Below are 10,331 nucleotides of genomic sequence, written 5' to 3'. Positions count from 1 at the left end.
GAAAAGAGGAAAGTGGAAGAGTAAGAATATAACACATTTGAATAGAAAAACAAGGATCCTGTGTTGCTTTAAAGGCAAATGAATGAATTATAGTGGAAAGTTTTGTGGATCGCTATTTAGATCATCCTTTAAACGCTGCAATATGTTAAGGAGAAAACTATTTATTAATCTTTAAGATACCCCAACTTTCTTCTTTTTTTTAAAAAAAAAAATGCCATACAAATCCTCATAGCTTTCTTTGGGGGGGGGGGATGGAAACCTCTTCTGAAAGTGACCGGCTGCCAAGCCACATAATGCTATAATGCTTACCTGGGAGTAAGTAAGCCGTACTGAGCAAGAAAGGCTACGATCGGGTTTTGCAGGTTCCCCCACCCAAGCCTTTCACTCTCTTCCCTTTTCTACTGGTGCGACCCTGGGTTTTCCTTTTTTTGACCTTGAATCCAGCTGGAGGCGCAGCGCCCGCTTCTCTCTCTCTCTCTCTCTCTCTCTCTCTCTCTCTCTCTCTCTCTCTCTCTCTCTCTCTCTCTCTCTCTCTCTCTCTCTCTGCCTTCTAGCAACGATCCTCTCCCGTGCCGTCTCCACGGGCTTCAAGGGCCTTTTGTAACTGGACTGCTTCCTGGTCATTCCGGCTATAGCTCCCTCCCTGTCGCCTCCCGCACCTTGCTACAGCCTCTTCGGATCGCTTCCTTCCCGTCATGCAAGAACAGAGGTACCTCGGGAGCCTTTGGGAGGCTGCATCAGCTGACCGGGTCTGCAGCAGAGTCAGGATGACAACCCGATTGCAGTATTTTGATTGGGGGGGGGTTGGAGAGAGAAGGTCTGCGGCGAGGAGAGTTCCACTGAAGGACGGAAAAACTCCCCGCCCAACTCAGAAGCACCCACCGTTTTTTTCAACCAGCTTCCCCCCCACCCCGGTTGGGAGGGGGGGTCTTTCTTTCTTTTTGTTTCTCCTGCCCCCTTCTTTTCTGAGCCAGGCATTCTCCCGTCCTGGTTTACTTTGTTTTTTTGACACGCCCCGCGAAAGGCTGCGTCTCGACAGCTTGACAAACCTCAAATAACAGCCATACTGTACCGTTAACCTTCAGACGCCCCTTTGGGGAAGGAACGTGGGGATGGGAGGGGCGAGGCAAAGCACGCTGCGAAATCGTTACACCATCAGCAGCAGCTCAAGGGGGATCCTTCCGTAATGCATCAGAAGGCCCTCTCTGTAACCGGCTTTCCAGGCTTTCTATATTCATCTCCAGCTTTTATTTTTTTGTTTCTTCTTCTTTTCTATCCTAGCTTTCTTTTCCGTGCCAGATGTTGAGACTCCCGAGAACATAACGCAGAGTAATCGCGCGTGGCTTCCGAGAGGCTTTGCACAAAAACTGCTGACTTGGCTCCCCCTGCCCTTCCTCCCCCCCCCACTTCTAGTCCCGCAAGCTATTAAAGAAAATAGAAGATGTGTTCCGCTCAGTAAATGATCTATTCTCGCCTTTCAACCCTGCCCTGTTAAAACAAGTTTTTTTAAATAAAATAAAATAAAAATAAAGAGTTCAGGTTATAGGTTACCCTAGGTCCCCCCCTCCCCACCTTCCCAGCCGTTTCCCCTTATCCCCGCCTGTAGGTATGAGATAGGCAGATTCCTGCGGCAAGAGGAGTTGCTATAAGCTTTTGCAACCCCTTTCCATGGGATGGTGGAGTGGCGCAAGTGTGTGTCTGGGGGGGGGGGGGAGGCATCGGCGAATGCTATGCGAGAAATGCCGATCCAGCAGCCTCGGTAGAGCGGGAGGAGGAGGAAGAAGAAGAGGAGGAGGAGGACAGAGCCGTCGTTGTGTGTAAGGAGGGAATAGTGTCAGTGGGATGGTCCGGAAATCCCGTGATAAAAAGAGGGAGTAGTGAAAGTAAAGGCACTGTGGGCTCGTTCGTTCTCCGCTACTGGCTCACGGTCGCGCCCGAACCCTATTGGAAGGAGAGAACTTCTTACGTCCGCTCCTATATCCTTCAAACAGAAGCTTTAGCTTCTGAGGCACACATGGAATCGGCCACAGCTTGATCTGCTGAGAAAAGAGGAAAAGCAGCTTTTTTGCCTTAGCTGCGACTTAAAGGGAACGCGGAACTGCTGGAGCGCAGCCACCGAGAAAGGTACCCCCTCCGCACATCCCAAACCCCATCTTTAAAAAGGGACGATGCTGTCCAGGGTGCTGATGCTTTCATATTGTTCTGTAGCGTATCTTTAGTTATACCGCTCGGATGCGAGGAAGTGTCCTTGGTGCTGATCACTCTCTTTCTTCTCCTTCAAATACCTTGTTGTTCAGAGCAGCCCCACGGAGTCGGAATTTCCCCTCTCTCGCTGTACAGTGGTGGTGGTGGTTTGCTTGACTTTATGATTGCATAAATTGGTAGCTGACTGTGCAGAAGAATTGGGAAAGTATCGTGATGGCTCTATGGGACAGTGATTTAGTGTATATAGTGCACATAAAAGCCTCTCAAAAGTGGAGCTGCAGGCACTGGCAGTGGGCTTCCCGTGACACTCTCTAATGATACATTATTATTTTAATGCCTTAAGCAAAACAAAAACTTCCACCCCAATTGTTATTTGCAGTGGTGATGGTGATGTATGTAGTGTCACTACAACCTCGTTGGAATTTGAAACATGTACCTCTTTGGTGCAGGAACTGATCCACCCCACCACTAATGTATAATTCTTCAGTCACAGAAGTTTTCAGCTACAAAATGGTTAATTGGTGCAGCACTATATTTCCTCTTTATAAAATCTCACTAGGTCCTCTTTCCTTTCTTTTTTGGGAAAATGTATCTTAATTAGGTCTTTTCAGTTGCATTCTTTTTAAGTTAGATTTAATCATTGTTGCTTTGCTTTGGAATAATTTGTAGTATGTTTTATTCTCTCTGCAGAATCATGGGAGAAGGGATATCATTGGCTAAATTTCGTATTCCTTTTTTATAGACTTATCTACTTTTGGAGTTTTGTGCATGAGAATTCATAATAACATTGATTTGCAAGTTCACTGCCTTAACTTTGTTGCTACAATCTGAAATTCTGTGCCACAATGACTATAATCAAATCCATTGTGCTAGTCCAAAGAAAACTTCTGAACGATGTTATAAAGATATGTATGAAAATCTGTGTGTTTTGGAGGAGAGAGATGATTAGCCTAGCTTTTAGCTCTCCCTTGCATTTGTGATAGTGATGTCAGTTTCAAATAATGGCATATTTTAACATTTATTTGGTGTTTAACTAGTTTGACTAGAGTGATTGTTCTAGCGAGTGATGCAGATGAGGCTGGCCATTAGAAGCTACTAGCAGAGAAGGCTGCTGCTGAGAATTCCAAGAGCATCAGCACTTCAACCTTCAAATGCCCCCCAGACTGCCTCCGTTTTGAAGTGCTATCCCTTCCCCACTTCTGGGCATTTTCTCAAGCAACCCCTCAGGATGACTGAAGTTTAACTTTGTGTCAGATAGGAAAGAACTAAATCCTATGATTTTTGCATTGAACTTTAGGGCTCCTTATAATAGCACAATCTGAAAAAAATGGAAAAAGAAGTCAGGAAAATCCCATGAAATAGTCAGTTTGGAAAATTGATTAAGATAGAGAAAATACCCATGTTCATCTGGCTTTTTTTTAAAAAAAAAAAAAAAACTAAATTCTACTGGGATTTATTTTCTTTTATTGCAAAAGTCAGAGTAAATAGTACCTAAATTCCGATTTTACTCCCTATAAATTCAGGCTATCCCATGATAATATAGCAGCACAACATTATACCATTTATCAGCCTTCCTAAAGTGCATTTCACAGATTATGTTACACATTCTAGCTATCCAAAGCCTGAGCAACTAACTTCGGTGTGAGACATGCTGTGTGCATTTTCTGTATGCATATACACCAAGGGTTTTCAACCTAGCAGATTTCTTAAAAGACAAGTAGCTCCATTGCAGTAGGACTAAGAAAGAGAGCTCTAGCCACCCTAATGCTTTTTCTCACTTGCTTTGTGAATTCAGCTGCAGGCTAAACCTCAGGAATTTGTCTCCACCTGACTTGCATGTGAGAACTGCTCTGGTGGGAAGGAATCTAAAGCCATCATCATGGAATTTGTAATGAAACAAGCTTTAGGAGGTAAGAATTAAATTGTGTTATTGAGTAATTGCTTAATGGGTTGAAGGAATTGTAAACCGTCAACATGATATATATATGACAAAAGCCAGTTGATGTGGTGGGTGCTGTTGCGCATGACCTGGATTCATGACTTTTCCTCTGCAGTGAAGTTCACATAGCGAACAATGCAGATTTCCTATTGACAGTTTTGGTGAAAAGAACCTTGGTCTGCCTCACCAAACTACTAAGTGGAATATACAATCAATTTACATTCCCCCTTTACCTTCCTCTCTCCCAATACATTGTGTAAACTTTAAAAATTTCATAGATCATTTATGTTTTAGGTAGGTGAAGCATTATTGCATTATTCAATTTTCAATCCAGTAGGCGGCAGTAGTGAGAACTCTGTCAAGCCTATGAACATTTCTGAATGATTTACCCTGAATGCAGAAATATATATTTCTTCTACTATGGGTCCACCAGTGATTCCTCCAAATGAATCAAATAAGTGTACATTTTATTATGGGAGAGGAAAAAAATTGCAGTGTAAGATTGAACATTTTAAATAAGTTAAACAACTGCTTTCCTTCAAGGAACAGGATAACAGCGAACCTAATTTTACAAAGAACTAAAGGGCTCTGGCTTGGCACACATTTTTAGCTCACCCAACAAGTTCAAAATTTCTCCAGGTTCTTAAGGAAAATTCATATCAGTCAAACTGCTTTTAAGTTGTTTGCTAGCTGCAACATTCGGAATTTTGATAACAGGGATGTATTGACATGGAACATTGCAATAAGAAATCCTGTGCAGCTTGTTAATGATAGTTTTTGTGAATTGTTTCGGTCACTGTCTAATCTTTTAATGGTTGTCCTATTACATCTGTGGGTCATGGAAAAAAGAAGGTATCCAGAGACTGAATAAGAAAATGCAGCTGAGAAAACTGTTGGATGACATTGCTATTTTGAGTGTCTTTATGGTAGACTCTTTCTCCTTCAACCTCCTCCAGTACATTATATAGAGCATATTTTAAAATGCTCCTCCATTGATCGGCATTTCCAAATCCTATTAAGCCTTGAGTTGAAAGACTCAGTCAGTTTTTCAGATGGTTTGCAAGTCATGCTGGTTTTGATTTTGTTCCACCTCAAGATTTATCCCGTTAATGGTAGGACTGTTGTTTATGTTATGCTGTGTGAACGCAGTTTGCAATGTAAACACATTAAGAAGCTATTTACTTCATCAGTCTCATTTATATTCAATTTAAATTTGCCTTATATACAAGGAAAATAAGCATTTTTAAAAAAAAATTTTCAAGTGATATAAATGAATAGTGAGCTCCTCAAAACTGTAAGAGAACAATATTTATTTTCCATTTTGTTTGACTGCCATTATATCTCTAGTTAGGTGCAGAAATCTCATTTCATTCAAATTCCTTTGAAAGAACCTCATTCTTGGAATGGAAGTACATAACATGATTCAGCTTTTTATGGGTAGAGCTACTACATCCATAGGAAAGGACTGACAATGGACCCTGGAGGGTCTTTTCCCTGCATGGCTCCCCATCAGCATAAATATTTCATTGAATTTGGTCATTGCAGAGATAAACAGGCATACCGGAAACCAGTCTCCTGATTGGTATCTTGGCCCAAGAATTAGCAAGGTAGTAAGGAAGTGGGTCCATTAAACCCTATTCTTTTTTTCTGGAAAATGCCAATAATGATTTTTGTGTGTGTGTGGGGGGGAGGTTGTTCCTTTTTATTCTGTTTTTTTTAAAGTTTTTTTATTAATAAAACAGTTAAAACAAAAAAGGACATAACGTGTCGTTCCAGTATATATAATCCTAACAATTTGTTCCTTGTCATACTTATAATTCCTACTCTTTATATATACATGTTTTCCTATATAATACAGTCTCAAATTTGTTTCTCTCTATACTAGCATACAGTTTTATATACCACAATCTTAACACTAACTTAAAGCCCAAACAGTTCTCTTGACTCGTACCAGTAATAAAATTTGTCCCAGATTTCAAAATAGTCCGTTTCTGTCTTGTCCTTTAATTCCATAGTAAGCCTGTCCATATCAGCACACGATAAGATTTTATGTAGAATCTCTTCTTCTGTTGGAATTTCTTTATTTCTCCAGTTTTGTGCGTAGGCCAATCTGGCAGCCGTGAAGATATGCAACATTAAGTAAAGTGCCCCTTTATCGTATTTCTGCGTGGTAATACCTCGTAAGAGGAGTTCTGGTTTTAGCTCTACCTCTGTCATTAGTATTTCTTCTAGCCATTTTTTTAACCTTGTTCCAAAAGTCACGGGCTTTCGGGCACTCCCATGTTCCCTTTTATTCTGTTGAAGTGCAAATATAGCAATTGCATCACTGAACACGGCAACCTTTCAAATTTTATGCTGACATTATTTTCACTGCTGAAATTTCAAGTACACCTATTGAGGAGACTGCTAAGATTTTTTTTTTTAAAGAGGGATAAACCTCCAAATAAAAATGTTTCTGATGTTGGATTTTCACAATCCCATCGTAGATCTATTTAGACCAGGAATGGATCCTCCTGTTCCATAGAACCCCAAATAGAGGAATGTTGACAGGTGATTCTCCATTCTTGAACACATGCAGTGAAAGAGAGTCTACGACCTGCCTAGGTAACTCTTGCTCTCCCATGAGGATTTTATTTCTTGACATTCAAAAAGAAGGTGTCTTCCTAGAATGAAAAATGGTTTAATTGTGGTGATGCAATCTGAGGTGGTAAAGATGAGATCGAGTTCTTCCTGGGTGCAACAACTTGAAGAACATAAACACACATTCAGTGGGCAGGATAGGAAAACTACACTGGAAATTATAGAACTCTTCAAAGTAGTAGTGCTAGCCTAAAAGGGAATAAGATAATATTGGAATAATAGAGAAGAGGAACTTACGTCCTCCAGGTGTGTCACTTAACTATATCTACCAGCATTTTTAATTAATGCTAACTGGAATTTCTGGGAACTACACTTTAATCTCTCCTTGCACTTTGTTAAGGAAGATTGATAAAGTATTCTGCTTGAAAAGAAGCCTGTTCCAGGAACAGAATTTATTTTTTAAAAAATCAGAATAGAATAGAGCTGAAAGGGACTTTGGAGGTGTTCTAGTCCAGCCCCCTGCTCAAGCAGGAGAAACCTATACCATCTCATACAAGTGACTGTCTAGTCTCTTCTTAAAAATCTCCAGTGATGAAGCGCCCACGATTTCTGGAGACAAACTGTTCCACTGATTAATTGTCCTCAGTGTTAGGAAGTTTCTCCTTAATTCCAGGTTGCTTCTCTCTTTGATCAGTTTCCAACCATTGTTTCTCGTCCTTCCCTCTGGTGCTTTGGTGAATAACATGACCCCTTCTTCTTTGTGGCAGCCCCTTAAATACTGGAATACCACTATCATGTCTCCCCTATTTCTTCTTTTCTTTAGACTAGCCAAACCCAAGTATAGTATCAGTATAATAAATCTGTCAAACTTTAGCAAGCACTGCTCCTTTTATACATACATTGTGACTGTGTATTCACATACAAAGGGGTGGAGCTTGTGCTATGATAAAAAAACATAGTATTGTTTTCATCATTGTGATAAAATCACTGAAGATATTCATAGCATGTCCTTCTTGATATATTGTGCCTTGATTTTATTATTTGACACCTATAAATTTATATCTATTCATTGGTGCTGAAGATTGCTTTTAAAATTATTCATTATTTCTTTTTTCATAACATTTTCTTCTATGGACTCTTTTGCATAATTATATCCAACAACTGAGGGGTTTTTTTTAAGGCCTTTTGGTCTTCTTGTGATTTTCTTCTGAGGCTAACAGCCTTGCTTGGATTTCACTAGGAATTTTAGATTGTAAGAGATATCATTTTTGTATATTGGGTTGAGTTAATTACTTATAGTATGCTTACAGTAACCCCCATGAACTCAATAAAACTTAAAATAAATATATTCTAATCATGATTGAATCCAACCCACTACTTTATCCTGAAGCTAGTGACATAATTTATGGGGTTTTTATTTGACAGTCTATGGAATATACTACCATATATATGTGATCTATCTGTATCTGGTGAATAATGGTGTTAGGTTTCCCATAGTATTCCAGTCAATTATTATTTTTTAAAAAAATATCAATCATCTACATTTATTTTATTAAATTTTCCTAGATTAAAAATGTGTATACACTTTTCCTCTAAAATATGCATTTTAAGAAATGCATTTATCTATTTTAAATGCTTTTCAACCACATCAATTCTTGATACATATTTCCTTTTTTCTACATCTTTCTAAATAATTTTTAGTAATAATTTTTTAAGTAAACAGTGGTGCAAACTCTACTCTCAGCTTCCTCTGTGTCACAATACAATCTGTTTTGGCAATACATGCATTGTAAATTGATTTTTCAATCCTTAATATAAAGGAATGGGGAGGAATGGGGTAGGTTGAGAATAGGGAGGGAGATATCAAGTTTCTATCATCTTATCTCAAACCAAATTGTCACCTATTTTAAATATAGAAATGTGAACTACTTTAAAGTCATGCTGGTTGTAGACATGCACAACCAATGGTTAGAAATCTGCACATGCACTATATTTAATTTTGTGTATATATTAAGTAAACTCATTAAGAATCAACATGAAAACTGCTTGCTGTACCAATTTAAAAACAAGTATTGTTTTGACTATGGTGATACATGCATTATTTAAAAGTATGCCTTGTAATGTGTTTAGATTTCATTTCTTCCTGATGTCCCTTTCCAAAAATATCTCTATTGTGTTATATTTTGTTGAAGGTAATATAAATTGTTGTAATGTAATAGTCTCCTATTTTCTAATCTGTTGCCTTAACCTCTACACCAGACAGTTCTCGCAGAAAAATTAGCACTTCAAAATATGCTTTGTACAAATTTTAGTCTGCAAATATTCTGAAATTGGTGAATTAAGTCAGGGAATCAATAAAAAGGACAGAGAGGCAATGTTCACAACGCAGGCTGGAAATGCATTGTAAATAAAAGTGCATTTTCTCTCTTTGGATCAGGCTGAGGTTATAATAACAGGTTAGGCTGCCTTTGATTTGTTTGGCAATTTTAAATAAGCTAATTTCAAAGTAGTTGGACTTGGTCACTGCATAAACACACCAATATAAAACAAAGCAAATTAAATCTGCTGAATCCTTTGATGTGCATTACAGAATGTGATTTTGTCATTACCTAGAAACAATGACAAGCCTGCTTAGAAGCTTGACTTTATTGAGAACTGCCAGGCTGTTAGAATTCCAGAATTTATTTGCAGCAATATTGGTCTTTTAACAATGTCATCCCAGTAGTTGCTATTTAAATTTAGAGCAATGGAAGTTGAAAAAATGAGGGAGAGGAGGAGGAGGAGGAGGAGGAGGAAGAAGAAGAAGAAGAAGAAGAAGAAGAAGAAGAAGAAGAAGAAGAAGGAGAAGGAGAAGGAGAAGGAGAAGGAGAAGGAGAAGGAGAAGGAGAAGGAGAAGGAGAAGGAGAAGGAGGAGAAGGAGGAGGAGAAGGAGAAGGAGAAGGAGAAGGAGAAGGAGAAGGAGAAGAAGAAGGAGAAGAAGAAGATCTTTTAGTCAGGAAAGGTTATAAAGTTGACTGAGAAAATAATGATGAAAACTGGAAAAATATAGAGGGCAAGTTCAAGAGATTTTTGTGTGTGTCTGAAGTGGGCCATTCAGCTGCTATTTCTCTCTCATAGCACAAAAATATAGTCCTAATATAAATTAAAAGATAGGCAATTGGGCACTCTTTGATGGCACTGTAAGGCCAGAGTTGGAAATAAATTGGGTTGAATTAAGTGGAGCTTATTTGTGAATAGGTATTTATATTATACTGTAAACTTGATGCCTGAGGCTACTACAATTACAGAGCACATCTGCAACCAAGAGGCATTGGGCTCTACATCTGGCTGGAGAGATAAGTGGCAACTAAAAACATGCCCACGTTCTCTTATATATGGACTGCAGACTCAATGGCATGAAATCATTCAGTAAGGTAGTATCAGCTTGGCACAAGAAACTAAAGGGGCACAAGATACCAACAGGAGGAATTAAATTCTAATTGCGCCTAGAGCATATGCTAACCTGAATTTTAAGTCAATTTGGTAGAATACACTTTCTGCACTACTTTTCTCTCTTGGTGCAGTTGTGTGTGTGCACTTTGTAATGATGTACTGTTTCCAGTGTATA

General features: G+C 39.0%; 1 protein-coding gene across 1 annotated transcript in view; it reads left to right on the top strand.

The window, feature by feature from the left end:
- The first annotated feature begins 1,746 nt into the window (after nt 1-1,746).
- Nucleotides 1,747-10,331, top strand: part of CPLX1 (complexin 1) — a 181,106-nt gene continuing 172,521 nt past the window's right edge. Inside the window, exons 1-2 of the mRNA XM_039344787.1 lie at nt 1,747-2,124; nt 4,001-4,115. Coding sequence (XP_039200721.1) covers nt 4,085-4,115 — 31 coding nt within the window. The 5' untranslated portion in view covers nt 1,747-2,124; nt 4,001-4,084. The remainder of the gene's footprint in view (nt 2,125-4,000; nt 4,116-10,331) is intronic.

The sequence above is a fragment of the Crotalus tigris genome, unplaced genomic scaffold (genome assembly GCF_016545835.1).
Source record: "Crotalus tigris isolate CLP2741 ecotype Arizona unplaced genomic scaffold, ASM1654583v1 scf7180000017939.2460400, whole genome shotgun sequence".
In the NCBI taxonomy this organism is placed as follows: domain Eukaryota; kingdom Metazoa; phylum Chordata; class Lepidosauria; order Squamata; family Viperidae; genus Crotalus; species Crotalus tigris.
Note: the sequence above shows the minus strand (reverse complement) of the source record. Positions and strands in the feature narration are given on the sequence as shown.